General features: G+C 40.9%; 1 protein-coding gene across 2 annotated transcripts in view; it reads left to right on the forward strand.

Annotated features, from left to right (window-relative positions):
- Positions 1 to 6,984: 6,984 nt before the first annotated feature.
- Positions 6,985 to 19,757, forward strand: part of ZNF827 (zinc finger protein 827) — a 68,305-nt gene continuing 55,532 nt past the window's right edge. For both annotated transcript variants that reach the window (XM_053460776.1, XM_053460785.1), the window contains exon 1: positions 6,985 to 7,439. In XM_053460776.1, coding sequence (XP_053316751.1) covers positions 7,397 to 7,439 — 43 coding nt within the window. In that variant the 5' untranslated portion in view covers positions 6,985 to 7,396. The remainder of the gene's footprint in view (positions 7,440 to 19,757) is intronic.

A 19,757-nucleotide genomic window follows, 5' to 3' on the forward strand; every position in this document is an offset into this window, starting at 1 on the left:
CAACGTGCTCCATGTCCCATACGATAACAAGCCTAATACATTTTTGTCTAAACAGACTTAGTCATAGACTTCTTTCTTTTTTCACTTTGTGAAATTTGGTTGGCGGATTGTTTATACTTCCGTTGCTACCAATCACCAGGGATAGACCAAAAAAAATAGTCATTTATGTAAAAGCCCCATTTAAGCGTATCAAGGGCTGGTAGCCGAGATCTTTTGATTTTCCCTGGTGGGTCTGGGGAGCTGTGAAATCAAAGGAGGTAACACACATTATAGCTTCCATGTGGCCACCATGATGCTGTGCAGCTGAGCACTGCAAGGTTGCTCTTCAGGTGAAAAATGTGGGCAGCCTGGCTCTGCCCCTCCTAGTCTACAGTCTCTCGATTGCCAGCCTATGGTCACTTCCCTCAACAAAGATGCCCCTTCATATATATTCACCTACACGATCTTGGATCGAAACTATGATACAGAGGGTAAAATGCTCCAACATTTGTCACAATAGGGAACCTCAAAAGGAAAATGGCTGCAAAAATAAAATTTTTGGTCCACTGTGGTTTATTCACTAAACCATGATCTGCATTTCATGTTTCACAACCTAACTTTGCATTAGGATGGGTGAAGCAAGTCAGTTTGCTCTATAAACAAGAGCTGATGCTTTAGAAACATCATACATTCCAGCAGCATTTTGCCTTTTTAAATTATTTAAAACTTTTTTGTTTTATTGAATAATTTTCACACTATAAGGCTCTGAGCAACTTTGACAAGGCCCAAATTGGGTCAGAGCATTTGGGGGCGAAGGCAGGCCCGTGTGGTCAAATCCAACAGACAAGCTACTGTAGCTTAATTTGCTGAAAATCACAGGTTGTTGTGTATGGGGCTGCGTAGCTGCAGACCAGTCAGGGTACCCATGCTGACCTCTGTCCACTGCTGAAAGCGCCTACAATGGGCATGTGGGCATAAGAACTGGACCATGGAGCAACAGAAGAAGGCGCCAGGATGCATCCATGGATGCCTTACCTCACAACTTATAGGACTCCCTATGTCTTGGTGCCAGAGACCACAGCACACCTTCAGAGGTCTAGTTGAGTCCATGCCTCAGGGCTGTTTTAGAGGCAAAAGGGGGACCTACACAATATTAGACAGGTGGTCATAATTTTATGGCTTATTGGTATATATATATATATATATATTTATTATTATTATTTAAAAAAAAAACATTTTTAAGATATAGGTGTCCCAGTCACCTGACATGACATATATAAATTGGATATGAACAGCAGAGAGCGAATGCACAAGCGAAAGCATTTATCCTGCATTTCAGACATACACATTAAGCAGCCACACCTCCTCCCACTTATATCTGTGCCTAGAATATTAACAACCTCTCATTACAGCAAGCTAGACAATATATACATGTGCAGTGTATTTATCTGAAGACAACACGTACTAAATGTGACATTTATACAATGCAAACCGTGCACCTAGTGCAGCACAGAGCGCATAACATGACAAAAGTTCTCGCTATAATTAATACTTATCATCAAGTACTCGAGCGTATTCAGAAAAATAATGTTTAAACCAAAAAAATATATAATTTGTTTGTGATGTAGAACATTATACCAGGAAAAAAAAAGATATGATATAAAATTAGAAGAAATTAATTACACGATAACCTCTGAAATAAAAAAAAGTTGAAATGTATAAACAGGATCATGTTATACTAATTTCACGTTCCTATTAGGTATTCTGGGTTAGTTTAAAGAACTACAGCACAAAAAAGGCCTCGCACAGTACAATCATGCACTCCAATTCAATAGCGCTGGCAAGTTCTAGAGCTTAAATCATCAACAACCTTGGAATGAACTTTATCCTAATGACGGCAAACCACATAAAGAAACCATCTCAATTGCAAAGTATCTATTAATGCTTTAGGGAGACCTTTTTTTTTTTTTTTTTTTTTTAAAAAACCTCTTGGATGGTGTATCCCTTTGAAGAAGAATATGAGACTTAAGATGTATCAACCATGTTTATTCATTAATACAAACAGTCGCCCAAGGTCTGTAATGAATAGTAGTAACTGGATGAAGGTAAGGCATCTACAACCCATCATTTTCTGATTGCTCTGAATGCTTGAAACATCTTTGCAATCACCCAGCGGGGCTAATTGCAAATGGATATATAGAAAAAAAAAATAGGTAAGAAATGCATGGGTCTTTTTGGGCAAGGAATAATATTATTCAGATCTTGATGTCGCATGAAGTAATTGGCAGTTATCACATTATACGGTCCAGAAGGCATGCTGGGGATTGCATTTTCTGAATAAAAATAAGATGTTCTTTAAATGTATACTTACATAGATGAAAAGAAATATACGTGTATATCTGCAATACCCATGTGTGTGCATGTAGAGGAAAATTCACAATTATTAAAATGCTATTCACCAATTGCACTATGCAATTACAATGTCTCCATTGCACGTTACAAATCACAGTTTTCTGAAATACAGATAATTTTGTTTTAACCCAGAAATCTTTTGCACTGCTCAAAACCAATGGGGAACCAATACACTTGTCATGGGCGACAGGATAGAACAGAGATGCCTATTGAGTAGCATACCCCAAGGGTGTCTTTTTAATATATCAGTGAGCTGGAATATGGCACTGGAAGTATTGTCTTAATTTTTTTTATGAATGACAACATTTTGTAAGGTAAGCAAATAAGAAACGGAGAGGGATTTAGATATAATAGGAGATTGGACAGTAAAAGGTCAGATGCACTTTAGCATACAAAAATGTAAAATTCTGTATATGGAGAAAAGGCATGCTTATTAAAAAAATTGAATTGCTGCTTATAGAAAAAATCCACTATAAAGAAGTGAACCAGTTGATAATACGCCTTCCAGCTGTGCACAGCCTCAGGCAGTAGCTGCAAAAGCCAACAAGTTGCTATCCTGAATTAAAAGTAGGAGCGCACAGCATAAGTACGTAATATTGCCACTTTATATATGATGATTATATACGCAATATATTGTTGACAACTCGTAAAAAAGAAGATCAAGGAACTGGAAAGAGTTTAAAGAAACTAATTTAAACACTTGAAGATCTCCAAATTGGAGAAAATATACCTATATGGGGATATGATAACCAGAAAAAAGTATATTCAAGAACAATACATATGCTTATCTGTGTGTCTTTTTACTCATAGGCCTTCCAAACAAAACAGACTTTCATGGTAATAAGAATGTAACTCCCAGAGACTTTCTTGAAAAAGCAATGTTGAGTTATACAAAGTGTATGGTATAAAATAATACAAACTATATTTGCTTTCCAGTCCATACACCATGGATATATTCCTGCCCTCCCTGCAATGCCACAGTGTATGCAACTTTATGACACCCAAAAGTCCCAATCACAGCTAATTCACAATTTGGCATGCAAAAAGACTCTTGTGATGGTGCATGCTTGGCACCTAGGAGCTGGTATCAACATTGGGCGACTGCGTACAAAAAAAGGTTAAGCCAGGCCGCCTATGTCAATCCTTACTGAATAACACCAAGCCCAGGCTTGTTATCTGGTACGCCTACCAAATGCCTGGTGGGCCAGTGGCTAATAGCACTACACACACATAGCCTTACTAATGCTCCAGAAGCAGATCAGGTCCTGTAGTGTGCGGTTGCCTCCTGGATATGAGGTTTCAAGCTGTAAAAGTTGAAAAAAATAACAGTGGCTGCATGTCATTTACTGGCTGATGGCCTTAAAGTACCAGGGCTGCTTTTCTTTCCCACTCTGGCCATGAATAAGTCAGAGAAGGTAGGCGCATCTCCGATTGCTTCCTTTTCCCAACAGGATAATATGGAGAATGTATGTGCTGAGTATGTGAGAAAGTATTATGTAGAGCCACTTTATTCCTTCCCTAAGGGAGTGCAATAACATGCCTCTCCTGGTTGATTTGTACTACACCCTGTTGATTGGTTGATTTGTTCTGATGCCGAACTTCAATTGATATCTGCTCTTTTAAAACCTATCCATTGTTCTGCACTTTATGAAGACTTGGTTTTGTTCCTAATAAATCAGTACTTGTTTGGCTTCTCCATTACTTCCCAGAGCACTCGGTGTGCTTCTGCCTGGGTGCTTCACAGGATCATTCTCAAAGGCCCCGAGAAGCATATCAGCATGACGGCCAGGGCTCTCAGTAAAAGACCTCTGATTTTGGTTATTCTGGTGTGTAGCACATACCTGCCAGGTAAGACCTTAAACATGCCCACCTACTAATTGCATATGCTCTAGGCCAGTGTTTGACAAGTGCTGTCCAGCAGAATACATATTTCCTACATCGACATCATTAAATTAATTAAGCCTGAATGTTACATTAGCTGTTCTGTTTAGTGGCAGCAATATAAAGCATGAAGCCCTATAAGTAGAACCATTGGAATAAAATGACTATTCGACATTGATGAACTGCCAAATGTTGTTGGATCCCAGTGCTTTTTGTCTTCTGCGCAAGTTCCAGAACTGTGCACAGTTACTATGGATCTTTATAGGAACATCTTATTTCCAATATGATGTACCTTAGGGTTTGCTGCTCCCCTTAACCTTCTTATCTAACACTCGGTGACTCTAGTGGGATTAAGGCAACCATATCTAACTCTTAGCCTGAGGGTTTTTTGTTAACTAAATGTTGTGCCTCCCTCACCGCAAGCTATTCTTTTTGTCCCCATGACCTCAGGAAAGCCTGGACAAGCAGCTTGCAGCCTGATCGTATGACCCCAATGATGTCATATAATGACTTTGTGCTGTCATGGCAACTTACTGCACCTAGAGTGGTTTGTCAAGCAAAGAAGCCAAAGTGTGTGTGTGTGTGTGTGGGGGGGGGTATAATAAACTGAATATTTTAAATGTTAATTTTGTATATATATCTTACAAATATATTCCCTATAACTGATAAAGAAAAAGTTGCTAAATAAAAGAAACATATTATGCTGTTTTATAACTATTGCTTCTAATAAAGTGGCAGACAAATAGCACACAGTAAAAATGCCAACGATCTTGTATATTCTTCCTGCATTAATGTAATAATATATATAATAATATATGCAGTTATGATGACCCCATTATGCCGGAAACAAACAGCTGTTTAGTAAACATTATCGCATCCCGCCATTATGCTATATGGGGTGATGTTTAAGTGGGATATTATTGCTTCCATTCAAGCCATGTACTAATTGCACGGTGACATTGCCCACACACAGAAAAGGACGTGCTAAATGATTGAAAGGGGTGACAAAAATAACACCATATTATCTCCTATAAGAACCTATCAACAGGTGCGCCCCATCAGACAGTGCAGATCTATGGAAAGATATGCAAAGAAAGAAAATAACTTTTAACTTTGCAGAATTTTGAGCAATAATGGTGATTTTGCAAAATAACTTTACTATTAGCAGCTGAAGATACATATCAGTATCATTTCAAACAACTTGATTTATATTGTTTGTTTTCCGTGGCGTGACAGCGATCATTTCCAGCATGGTTTCCCACATCAAACTTTTAGTATATAAAATAAATAAAAAGAGAGGCAAGATTGTGGACCAACTCAGGATACTAATCTTCTTTTTCTTTCTTAAAGGAATAGAAATCCCAATTTTTAAGATATTTTCCTTTTGAGAAATAATTTGAAAAGTCCCCATGGCGGGTCACTCCGAAAAATAATAAATATGCCCCATTTCAATCACAATTGAAGCCCTTTTTGTGTAACAAAAAAAGGGGGTAAGAAAAACGTTATTTCACCAGATTTGGGTTTGATGACATTAACCTTAGATGATATTTTGTGTCATAGCGGCTTCAGCGCAGGTAAAGGTAACCTCTTACCATTTAGCTACGATAGAGGACGTAACCAACAAGGGGGGGGGCTATAAATTGGGATGCTGACAGTACACCTATTGCCGTTACAGGGGCACAGGGGGCATCAGACCCCGGGCATCACCAGCTCTGGGAATGCAATTGATAGCAGATAAGGACAATTTGGCCCATCTAGTGTGCCCATTATTCCGGATGTAGAGACTCAGACCTTGGTCTTGTTCCATTTTAACACATAGGTGGGCAATGGAGTGTTATGAGGCTGGACACCTAGGCCGGTTCCTAGCACTGGACTGGGACATGGGCACACCCAGCCAGTTTTAACAGTGGGGGCACTGAGGCTGCGCACGCCCAATTCCAACCAACTGACTGGACATGGGATGGGAAAATGAGAGGAGTCATCGGTTGCCCACATTCGGCTCACTACTGCACATGGGTTGGGGAAGAGTGGGGCAGCGACCAGAACCACCCTAATGCCACAGTGTCCAGGACAGGAGGCACCAGCCTGCTCCCCTCTGATTTTAGGAAATATGTTATATTTATATTACTTATTTAAGGGGCCACTGTACATATTGCTGGCAATACCACTTAAGCTTCTCAATGGCACCTGGGCACTGAAACAGTTAAAGTGTTTTTTTTTTGTTTATTCTAAACCCTTGAGGAGTGAATAGCTCCTTATTTAGAGGGAACGAATGGGTTAAGGAATTCGTTTTTTGGGTAAAACCGTCAGCTCTGTCACAGGGCACCACTGTTCCTCCACAGTCATTGAAAGGGTTAATGCGTTTGTAAGTTTTAGTTTAGAGAAGAGGGAAAAGAAAAAAAAAACATTCACCGCTGGAGGATGGATGACACATTGTGATCAACCCCGACACGGAAAGGGTTAACGCATTTCTCCTTAACCCCGTGAGTGCCGCGGGAGTGGATGCAGTCCCTGCACATCGCTACCTCCTCCTTGGAGCTGAAGGGGAGCAGGGTGTGCAAAGTGCAAGGGGAGGAGGCGAGAGAGCCTAGGGCAGCTCTGCACTGTGACCCAGCCTTGGCTGTGAGCCTGTCTGCTGTATGTCTGAGACTGGGAGGCTGCCCTCCATATGTGCCTGTGTGTGTGTGTGTGAGAGTGTGTGAGAGAGAGAGTGTGCTCTACCGCCGCCACTGCTGCCCTTTGATCCTTGCATTAGTGTTAGGGGCTCGAAGACACACAGGGAGCAGCCATAGACACGGCGGCAGCGGCAGCAGCCCAGCTCATCACCATGATGTAGCCCTTCCATGCACAACACACACGTATAGATCTGATCCTTTCCCCATTGAAGAATATTTATTACGGCTGGGGGAGGGAGGTGAAAGGGAGGACAAGCCAGGTGCAACGACCGAGCTCCCTGACTCCAGGAACCAACAAGCGCTGCACTCATCACCGTGCACATAGTCCGCTGTCATCTGGCTTCGGATCACCCGGCGAAGAGGAGAATGTGATCGGCTTGGGAAGGGACCCCCACCTCCTCCTCCCCCCAGATCTCTTTATATGTTAAAAGGAGAGGACAGGGGAGAAAATGCCCAGGAGGAAGCAGGAGCAGCCCAAGCGCCTGCCTTCACGTAAGTCACAGGGCTGCAGCTTGCCCCCGGTGCGGTGGGATTGTTTTCTGTGCAGCCCCTGCCTGTTTTCTGCGTTAGTTTAGGGTTACAGGGGTGAGACCGACAAAGCCAGGGTTATTTTTTTTTTTTTTAGGTCTGAGCAGGGCAGCCATGTTGGTGATGATCAGCCCCGTGCTTGTATTTTTTTAATCATTTTTTCCCCTAGTCTGTAGATGATCTGTATAGAGGATCCCCCCCCCGTGCCTCTTCACCCCCACCTTGCCCCTCGTTTTGCCCGCAGCCCGGTCTTTTGCAGGGACCTTGCAAGGCAGGCAGCTGCTGCTGCAACCCGGTATCAATAGGGCTCTGTCCCCGGGTAAAGGTTGCGGCCAGCTCCGGCTGCTGAGCCTGTCCTCCCCGGGAGGAGAGGCAGCAGCAGATGCGAAGGGGGGGAGGGAGGGTGAGAAGGAGGTTTGTGCAAGAAACCCGAGGGGTGGGCCGTGTATAGGAGGGGAGAGAGAGCCAAAAAGGGGTTGTCTGTGCATAGGAATCCCTTCTGAAACTGGAGGCAGAGTGGGGTCTATTCACTAAATGCAGAGTTTGCAGGACACTTATGGCATCACCTCACTGTTCGTCATAAGGGGCCACTGCTAGAAGGACAGAGCTGACCCCGTGTAATGCATCATTTAATGTCTGGTTTAACTATGCATTGTACAGGGCTAGCCAAGCTCTTCCTGCAACAGAAGCTCCTTGGGATTGACCCTGTATAATATATATATGTGTGTATAGCGATGTGAAAGAGTAGAAACATAACTCTCCCTTCAGGGAGCAGGCCCAAGAGAGCCATGGGGAAAGGTCAGGCTTCGGTGATGAGTCAGGAGCAGGCAGCAATGCATTAGTTCCCAATAGAGCTGCACATGGCAGTCCCCAGACACTCTCATGCAGAGCGCAGGGTTCCCCTCTCTGCTGCTGAAATAGTTTGGGCAGCCCGGTTAAGTTTTCAGTGCTATACTTTGTTTTCCCGGTAGCCTTGTGCACTGGTGTAGTGACAGGGGGTTGACAGGTACCAGACCTAACTGGTGATGCGGGGTCATGCCCTGTTTATTAAACCGTGCTGGGGAGAGGTCAATCGTGACCATCCCAGGATGAATTAATATCACTTAGAATGGAGAAAAGCTTTAAACCTTCTGTTTCCTGACCGGCTTGAAAATAGGTGTTTTCTGGACTGTCAGATGCTATTCGGTGCCCTTGAACTTGGCCTTTCAGATGCTTTTTGGTTGTAGCTCAGAAATCATGCAATCAGACTCCTTGTCGCCTGTCGTGCCACCGTTCACTGTATCTACTACAATTGAAATCGCCGCTAAAACGAAATGTATTAATATATAAGGGGGGCAGCATTCGGCTGTATGTGTGCTGGCAGCGAGCTGAAAAGTGCCGGGGTTTGGGTTATAAGGCTAAACAGCATTTATTTTCCTGTTGATCTGTTATTTGTGTGTTTGCGGTGGTCTTCTGGCCCATCGGAAACCTCCCAAGTTCAGCTAAGGCTGTGTGTGCTTTCACTGCGTGTATGGCGGCCACAGCCGGTCACCTGGAGTTCACAAGGTTGGGGGAAGGGAGGGAGGGTCAGGCTGTTCCTTCCCAGTTGCAGCCATTTGCTCTCTGCAGACGGATCCCGATCAATATCCATAACATAAATATATGTATGCATGTCTCTGGCACAGGAAGAGGGCTGGCGATCTCGCGCGTGGCGCGCCATCTAATACAATAGACGATTCACTGACCCCATTGCGTTGCTGTGCTACACGCATATGTAATCATTGTATTTACCTGGCTTGAGAAGACCAACATAGGGCATTCCATAGGGTCCTTCCGTAGTCTATCCGTTATAGGTTCTGCTGTCTTAATCATGTGCGGTTGCTAAAGTGAGGTATACGGTACCTATAGACTCTGGAGGGCTTTCGTATAAAAAAAACATAATATTTCGCAGGTTCGGCGTAGTATACAAAGTTTTAGAAGTAGCTGTTCACCCGTAGCCTGCATGGCTCCTCTGTTCTGTTGTCCCTATACGTCCAAATAATAATAATAATAAACGGCAATATATTTACCTGAAATAATTTTTTTTTTTTTTTTATAAATGCCAATTCAACAAGACCTCCTGCTTATATTCACGGCATATTTTCTAAGAAAAAAAAACGACTTCTTATAATCCAAATTTAGCAGAAGGTAATGTGTTGTAGTGCTGGACGTTTTGCCTAAATATACGATAAATATTTTTAATCTGACCGGTATTTTTTATTATTTTATTCGAAAAGAGCTATTTAGCATGTGATACTAGCCTTTTTTTGTCCCCTGCAGGAATACAGATCGTTATTTGAGGAATCCATAACCTACTTTAGGGCTACGAAGCCGTTTTTACTCTACTGCATGCCTTAATTCGGAATGAATACAATAACTTTTATACTAGACTGATTGCCTTTTATATTCTGTACGGTGGCGTTACAATGGCCGCGCTCGGAGAATGTGTAACGTCACAATGTTTTGTGTACTTTTATTCTGTGTATACAACAAACATTCATTTTATAAGTAAATCTGCATTATAGGCTTAACTCTTTACAGTCTATTTCTGCAAAAGTTTGCTGCAGGCACTGAAAGGGTTAAATCGGGGGTGGCATTTTTATTTTTATTCCTTTTTTTTTTTTTTTTTGCTTTGAAGACAGAAATATGTAAGGACTGAGCGGATCTGGGAACGGCGACCTCTGCCGAACAGTGGATGTATTTTTAAGTGGCAGAGGCATGTGACCTTGACCCTGACCTCAGCTACTCCCCTCCAGCTCTGAGTCATTCTCCATTTTAGCTCAGTCACTCCGGGCCTGTGTCATGCCTTTTGTGCTATTGCTGTATTCTTATGTAAAATCTTTTTTTTTTTTTTTAAGAATACATTTTAATCACGCTGCGATAAGCCCTCGCTTCGCTGATATACCATAATCATTTTACTTGGTACTGACCGGCAGTGTATGTACAGTTACAATTGTTCTTTTGTGTGTTATCAGCCTGGGGTGTCTGGAGAGGTCTGTTTTTACAGGTATAGGCAATTAAAAAAAATATATATATTCCTCATCCTTCTCAAAATCACATTTAATTGAATAACAGGGATAATCTGATTCTGACCCCCAGTCTCAAAGCTGATTCTCAAAAGCGTCGCCGGAATTGTAAAATTCACAAAAAATATAATATAATGATGCTAATTATAATTATTTGTAAAGTTTGTACAGTGGTAGGAAATAAGGCAGCTTTTAAGCAATATTAAAGAAACAATGTAGTTAAAAAAAAATGTATGTGTAAAGCGTAAGCATTCTTCAGTACTGTACTGTTTGGCTGGCATCCTTGTGAATGCTGCGGCCGTTAGCGTTGTCCCGGGATTCTTTAGTCGCAGGTTAATGACCGTTTGTATTTATTGTCATCTTTGGAAGATTAGATATGTTTAGAAAGTGTATCTAAAGCTGTACCTTGCACTTGCTACCATTCAAGGAAGTGAAAGGACACATGAGGTGAAACCCTGATTTCAGACAACCCAGCTCGTGGATACATACATATATAAATTATATATATATATATATATATTTGTTCACTGTGTTGTTGGGTTTTTGTTTTTTACTATATGGACTAAAGACACACTCTTTCTTGTTTGTAGCCTATTGCTGCTTGTGAGCTTCGCCTATTAACATTGAGGTCACTTCAGGGATGGGTGACCTCCGACGGTTCAATTACTGTCTGCGAAGCATCAGGGGAGCTGTAGTTAACCTTCGATCGTTGAGCGTGATGGGTTTTCCAATTGTTTTCCCTTTTTTTACCGGGCAGATGAGGGGAACGGGCAAGTGACATGAGTAGACTGCAGAGGAAGGTACAGGTGGCATGGAGGGAATCGGAAGAAGAAGATATAGATGAGCGGAGCATGAGAGGTGGCAGGACAAGCAGTATGAGGGGTGAGAGGGTAGCTGGTGCAGTCGTGTGGCGTGTGAGAGGGTATCTAAACGCATCACGGACAGGCACACTGACTCGCAGGATTGGCTAAGGGATAAAAGGGGGAGGGACTAACCTCACACTCTGCTTTGTCTAGCAAAAGAAAGAAGGCAGACAGACCATTAAGATGTAAACCTGAAACTGACATGCCATGAGCACTGAATATTTATAAAGCAATAACTGATAAAGTACCTCTAAAAAAAAAAATTATATAAACAATTTAACCGCTCTGCAAAATAAAGGCTGGATGATATATATATTGTTATGAATTTCCATTTAAAGGAACATATTAATGGTTTTTACTAAAATATTGAAGCTTTTCCCAAACTTCTCAAAAGCAGAATATTCGTGTGATAATCGCTTGCCTCCCTTGCCCTTTTCTAATGAAGTGGCACTCCAGCATTAATTACTGTAGCCAATTACTGCTGGCTTCTGTAGATGGGGAGAGTCCAGGCTGTCATTAGACAGGGAGATGTCCAGGTATATCCTGAGGGTCATCCGGCCACCTTATTTATTGATGTACCTGCACAGTACTGTGATTTATCATAAAGATCAGCTCACCAAACTCGTTCTAATATAAAGACAAAGATAACTTAAGTTAACTTAAAATGCTGTTTCTAAATAATGATTTCATGAATAATTTTTTCTTTTTTAAAAAAAGCTACCCAGTCCTGCCTCACCCTATGTATAAAAGTAATTGCCCCCTTAGTTACTCTTAGTCTACACATTGAAGTTGGCTAAAAGGTCTCAAAAAGCAGCACATGGTGCCGTGATCTAAAGAAATTCAAGAACAGATGAGAAACAGTCGTTGACATCTATCCTCTCTGGAAATGGTTGCAACGGCGACTCATCCAGGAGGTCACAAAAGAGCCCCAACTAACATATAAAGAACTGCAGGCCTCACTTGCCTCAGTTAATGTCAGTGTTCACAATAAGTGGCATCTATAGGAGAGTTACAAGGTGAAAAGCCACTGCTGACCAAAAAAACCACAAAGACTCGTCTCACTTTTGCCAAAAAAACATTTTGATGACTCCCAAAACGTTTGGGATAATATTCTGTGGACTGATGAGTCAAAAGGGGATCTTTTTGGAAGACATGCGTCCTGTTACATCTGGCATAACGCTAACACAGCATTCCACAATAAGAACGTCACAACAACAGTCAAACCTTGTGGTGGTAGTGAGATAATCTGGGGCTGCTTCAGGACCTGAGCGACTTGCCATAATTAACAGAGCCACAAATTCTATTCTCTCTGAGGGAGACTGTCCGGCCATCAGTTTGTGACCTAAAGCCCAAGCGCAGTTGGGTTTTCCAGCAAGACAAGGATCTGAAACAAACAAAAAAGTCCGCCTCTGAATGGCTTAAAAGAAACAAAATAAAGGTGTTGGGGATTCAAGTCAGTCAAAGTCTTGACTTAAATCTAAGTGAGATGCTTAAAAAAGGCAGTTCATGCTCAAAGCTCTCCAATGTGGTTGAATTAAAACAATTCTGCCAAGAACAGTGGGCCGAAATTCCTCCATAGCTATGTAAAAGAGTCATCGCCAGTGATCACAAACATTTGATTGTAGTTGCCACCAAGGGCGGTACAACCAGTAATTAGGTTAAGGGGGGGCAATTACGTCTTCGCATTATAGGTTTTGATTAACTTTTTACCTTCAATAAATGAGACGATAATTTAAAAGCTGCATTTTGTATTTACTCGCGTTGTCTTTGTCTTATACTAAAATTCTTTAGATCAGCAGAAACATTTAAATGTGACAAATTGAACACATCTGGAAGCGGGGAAATACTTTTTCACGGCACTTTACGTCTAAAGTGACCTAAAGGTATTAAAATGTATACGAGCGACGTTCAGGACAGTGCTTATTTCACAACTTACAGAATCACTGTGCCAATAAACAATAGAAATCTTAACACAGCTTTGTGTCCGGAGTTGTGCATGTTCCAAACCTTGGTGCGAGGAGGCGTGCCATTGATAAAGACCCCCAGTCCCTGTCAGATGTTGAGGGGGCCCAACGGACAACTGCCCAGGCCCTAAAGTAAACATGGGCCCAGTGCAGCAACCCCCCTTTTCTCTATGTAAAAGACATGAGTCAAAAAAATACCGTGATACGTGATATTATCTATGTCCATTTATGATGCGTAAATGAGGACTTCACTGACTTCACTATTATTCCTTTAGGTGAACGTGTTACTTCACTATTGTTTTCATTTTCACAAGGCAAGCCATCCTTTGATTAGTCCATTTGGTCTGTGTCAGTATACTGTTTTCACTAATGAATTTACAAAAGCATGATGGCTGTTGAGGAAAGCTGAAAATTCACCAAAGCTTCAAAGCCTTTTTTTACAGACATTTGTTTTATCTTGCAATTAAAGTCTTGGAAGCTATGATTTCCAGACTTTCATGGGATGGGCCGCAGATCTTGAATGTACATGTGCCGAACCTTGTTAAAACAGCAGTAATAAAGGTTAGCAAAGTTTCTTTTCTTTTTATTATTATAGCTGTTGGACGGAAAATTTATAAAAAAAAAAAAAAAATTTGGGATAGTGTAAACGTTTTTTACTTGTAGTTTGGGAAAAGATTACATTGGAGACGGTAAAGAACTTTAGCGACCGTCATACAAAAAATATATGTCTATACTATGAAAGAAAAACCTATGTTAGACCTGAACAGGTTGGGCCTCGTGAGCTTATGATACATGTCTACAACAGGTGGGTTCTTCCTGTGGATATCACACCCAAACTCTTTCTTTCACTTTGATGCTTGCAGAAGGTGATTACAGAATAATGCTGGCTCCTGCAACACAGTCTAATCTCTCTGGAAAATCTCTTGGTTTGGGCAAAATACTTAGGACGCGTTATTACATCCCGGGGTCATTTAGGCCACTTTATCTAGGATGTAATAGTAAGGATGTCCTCTTTCTTTGCTCACCCTTACAAAGGTTGCTATGACCAAGCGTCAGATTTTAGCAACTTAACTAAAAGAGGGAAGTAATTTAATGGGGAGCAATAATCGCAAAGATCATATGAATTAAAGTTAGACCATTCATTTTCATAGTATACACATCTCAATCATATATTAAGTTTTTTATTTTGTATACATCAGTACATGGGCTTATTTAATGCACTGATCTGCACAGTGTAGGCTCTGGCAAAAGTAACGGCAAATCGACCAAATTTCTTTTATTGTCTAGTTAGGGTAACGCTATAGAGTACAGCTTGAGGTTATGTCGTGGAAGATTCCCTTGAGATACACGTTAATCATAATTCCATTAAGCGTACTTACAGTAACACTCATAGCCAGGTCTGCCATGCTACCGCCATCCGGCAGGTGGACATTGACGCCCCCGGCAGCCATATTGCTGACTGGCAGTGTTGGGTGCTTGTTGACCTTTAGTTGTCGGACTACATCTACCCTGCACCTTTCTTGTGTTGTTTATGGACATTTTCTTGTTCTGTTTACTTATACTTTGCTATTTAGAAGTGAGGCTTTGTTTATTTGGAAATATGGATATATTGTCTCTATTTTTATTTTTATTGTAGTAGAATTGTGAAATGATTTAAAAACAAGAATTTTTAAAATTTGCAAGCTGAACATTCAGTGGTTGTTATCGATAAAAGATTATTCTAGTGGAAAGTGTGAAATGTGATCTTATTACCATGGCAACCAATACAATCTTCTTCCATTGATTGTTATGGTCATAGGAGAACTTTTTCTCTGCCCAGAATCACGTTTTTTTTACACAACCCTGATATATAATTTGAACACAGTCCAAAAAATGTAGTAACCAGAATTAAACATTTTAATGGCCACGGCTCCTGGCTTTTGCCAGATTCCATTAAATTATTTAAGCTTCAGTGATGGTGTCTGATTAATGTCAGTGTCTCTTGCAATTCGCAGGTGACTGTTTGACTTATGTTGCTCTCATGCTATCTGTGTCACATGGATAAAAGTGATTATGCTCTCCATTTGATTTACTGGGATTACCAGCAGTACATAATCATGGTTATTGCCTGTGAGAGTATGCAGATAGGGTAGCTCCAGCCTCTTATGGACGCATCATTTTTAGTGTAGACTGCAATATTGGCTTGTCACTGCTGTGAATCTTCAGGTTATCTCATTTATTAACCAATTCATTTATTCTAAATGGAGAACAGTGTTTTTATTTTTTGGCATATTACATAATTTTATTAAATTATGTATTATAAAACTACTTTTTTTTTTTTAATTTAAAACATTTTTTTTTTAAATTAGTACTTTTTTGTAATAACTACAATGTGCATTATTTTACCAGTAATACATAAATAAATACAGAAGCCCTCGTTACCCAATCAGTTTGTCTTAGTCTGGCAATTCTAGTTTTGTTACACCCTTTTGAATCTATGTACTTACGCTATATAAATAAAAGATAAAATAACGCACTTCACACAGCTTGCAGCTGCTTGAAGCAGGCAATTGGTGGCAGGAAAGCACTCTCATTGAAATTAAGGGGAGCTCGTTATACACATGGGGTCTTGTTAGACCCCCAGGAAGTCCTGTGCAAGTCAGCTGGTAGTGAGTATACTGCAACATGCGTACTTGCACTTTCCGAACACATAAGACGAGGAGCTGGCGGAGTGGAGAAAGAGCAAAAGCGTAAGGCAGGGATTTGGTTGAATCTTTCCATGGAGGAGCTAAGCATCATTTAAAGGGAACATAGCTAATATATGCATTAAATGTGCATTGGGTGTCCATGCATATAAATCTCAAGTGCTAGACTATTTTCTATTAAAAAAATAGTTATAATGCTAGCTGCTGGACAGCTGGCAAATACACCACTTGAATGGTTTAAATTGATTTTAGTTTTACTGCTGGCCATAGGGCTGTAATCATAGTTGTGACCTGTGCCATGTTTTAGATAACACATCCGTTTATAACGTTTTTGTTATCAGTATGTGGTCCAAGTGTTGGGGAATATTTTAATGAGAAAAAATAGAGTAATATTTACATTTTATGCAAATTAATTGGTTAAAATAACTTTCAATCAGGGTTGTTCCATACAAGAATTGAATCCCGTCACAAGTGATGGGAAATAAATAAAAAAAATAATAAGTGTGTGTGTATATATATATATATATAATTTCTTTCTGCATGAATGTGGGCACCCAAGATATTCTTAGTTCTCCTATTGGAACAAGTTTCCACAATGCTATCACATGCACAAAAGTACCTCCTGATGGTGCATCAGATGCGTGGAACTGCCTCCTGTTGATTGCTGCTGGTCTGCCTGGGTCTGAAATTAGCCGTGTTTGGCAACGGAGGATGTAATATTACGTCCATGGCCTTAAAGACCAGTTTTGCATGGAAGTAATATTACGTTCTCTGTTAAGAGTTTAACCTGTAGATAATGCATGGTGTCAGCATATGAATATAATGTCTCTGCTTAGCCTATGATTTATCCTTACAATTTTTCAGTAGCAAGAATACCAGGTGACGTGGAGTCTGGGAATGGTTCTGTGAGCTTATAGTGGGTCAAAAGAGTACAGCAAGCAAAAATAAGCACACTTACCACATGTACCAATATGAGTCACTAGCTGAGGTTACATGGGCTCCTGGATCTGCGTACACCTCCTGCTTTAGACACAGCATTAACCCCTTAATGACAAAGCCCGTACATGTACGGGCTCAAAATGCATTGTTTTCAATGGGTTTAGGGACCACCCATTGTCCTTAAGGGGTTAAAGTACAGTATAGGGTTGAAGTGCGTGATTTTGAGCACTCCACCTACATACAGCTGTTTTTTTAATTTCATCAGTGCTCGATAGATACTACCGTGACTCTTGCAAGTGATTCTTGAATGGCTGTGTGGAGCAGCTCTGAAGTGTGACCTCAGGAGTATCTGCCCGTTTACCCTGATTTCTTTGTTTACCTCGAGCATCTCGATTTGTGGGGCTGTTTGTATAGTGGGAAGCTTATACGTATTACTCAGTATGTATTTTAACACCATTGTCGTGAAGTTAGGGTTTATTCACTAACTAGCTGGTGTGCCAGCTACTTTCACATCAGTGGCGGCAACTGGTGGGGGAGGGCCTGATGCGGGGATGCTTGCGAGCGTCAGACTGCAGTACATGTCTGTTTTACCAGCATAAGTTACAGACCTGCAATCCAACTCTAGACCAAATGAAGCTCATTGTCTATGGAGCTGTGACATCAGCTTTGATGCGGCTTTTATAAAGACTGTATGACCAAAAATGTGTAGACACCTGACCATTCCACCTATATGAGTTTGTTGGACATCCCATTCATGAACATTAATATGAAGTTGTCCCCTTTTGCAGCTATAACAGCTTCTATCTCTTCTTGGAAGGCATATATAAGATTTTGGAGTGTTTCTGTGGAAAATTTGCCAATTAATCCAGTAGCGCGTTTGTGAGGTCAAGGAACTGATGTTGGATGAGAAGGCCTGGCTTCCAATCTCCATTCCAGTTCTTCCCAAAGGTGTTCTATGGGGTTGAGGTCAGGGTTCTGTGTGGCCGGTCAAGTTCTTCCAGCCCAAACTCATCCAACCATGTCTTTTTTGGGCACAGTCATTCTGGAATAGAAAAGGTCCTTCCACAAAGTTGAAAGCATAGCATTGTATTTGTATGCGGTAGCATTAACATTACCATTTACTAAGGGGTCTAATGCAATCCTTGAAAACAGACCCAGACCAATATCCCGCCTCCACTAAACATTACATCAGGCACTATGTGTTCCGGTAGGTAGGTAACGTTCTCCTGACCTCCGCCAAACCCAGATCATCCATCAGACTTCCAGATAGTGAAGTGTGATTGATCGTTCCAGAGAACACATTTTCACTGCTCCAGAGTCCAGTGGCAGTGTGCTTTACATGTTTCCATCTGACACTTGGCATTAGGTATAATGATCTTTGGCTTGTGTGGAGCTGCCTGGCCATGGAAACCATTTCATGAATCTTTCGACACATAGTACTTGTGCTAATGTTGCTTCAAGAGGCATTTTTGAACGCTGTAGTGAGTGGCGAAGGCAGAAATTTCCCTAACTGACCTGTGGCATTTTATAACCTATTTACTCACATTTAAGTCACTGGAAGAGAAGCTTGGTTCGCCCTATGTAATGCTTCGTTAAATTAGTCATATGGGTTTTCTCACTAAGAGAAGGAAAGTTGTGGTTTCAGCTCCTTGTCTTCACTACACATAAGCTTGTGCTGTAGGAAGATCTTGGCTGGTTCTATAGTATGCATTGTTAAATTAGTAAAATGTCTCCCAAGATCTCCTTTGCCCATTTAATTATGCATTATACAAGGACAACTTACCTGTTTAATGAATAGTGAAGTGAGTGAGTTTAGGGCTTCACGTAAGAGCAGTTTACCAGGAATGACCCTTCATACCATGGAGTGCAGTTAGGGTATTCCAAGGAAAATAAATGTACGTACAACAGTCAAAAAATAAAAGGGGTGTTGCACGTTTGGATTTAACCTTAATTGACTTATTTACAGTATGATGATGTAAATATGTGCTGATGGCTTAAAGAACACCAGTTATACTTTATGGTGTCATGGAACCCAGCTTGCATGACGTGCAACAAGGCTTCAGTTTTAGCTCAAAGACCCCTTTGTCGTTCATTTCCAGTTGTAAAACCAGGCCTAAATAGGCTTGTCAAGATTACTGGTTACCCATCAGCTTTTGGTGTGGGCTTGTAAAAGTTGAATGTGTCTTGTAGGCATTAAAAGTGGCTGATTTATACTGTGCAAACATAAGCATCTCGCTTCTCGGTCAATAGGTTCAATCAGAGAACTGTTTGCAACTTCTCTTTTGTTAAGTACCCTGAGCCAGTGAGTGTCACATCTTCACACAAATTTTTTGCTTTGTTTAGCCAATTACTGTAATAATCTAGTTATGGGGCATTCTTTGTGTGTTTCAACAAAACAGAATAAATTAAATATAACATACCTCAAATTACTGCATGTTTTAACTTACATATTTAATGTCTTACTCAAAACTGCTATGACTAGCGCTGTGCAAGTTGAGTTTGGCAGTTGCAGTTCTACACGGACCTACGTTCTATACCCTAACTTACGTTGTCTGCCAGGTGTGGCCAACACATGCCCTCGAAGGAGGATATATTTAAAATATATGAAGGCGGTAATGCTATAGGCGATTATGAGCGTAATGCAGACCGCAGGGACTTGTAAACTTAAAAAGTAGCAGATTATCATCTGTGTGGCAGAATAACCGTATCAGAAGACAGTTTCTTTATATAAGATTGGCAGCATTCATGAAAGCATAGTGCAAAACCACTTATTCTTCTCGGTGTTGCT

The sequence above is a fragment of the Spea bombifrons genome, chromosome 1 (genome assembly GCF_027358695.1).
Source record: "Spea bombifrons isolate aSpeBom1 chromosome 1, aSpeBom1.2.pri, whole genome shotgun sequence".
NCBI lineage: Eukaryota > Metazoa > Chordata > Amphibia > Anura > Pelobatidae > Spea > Spea bombifrons.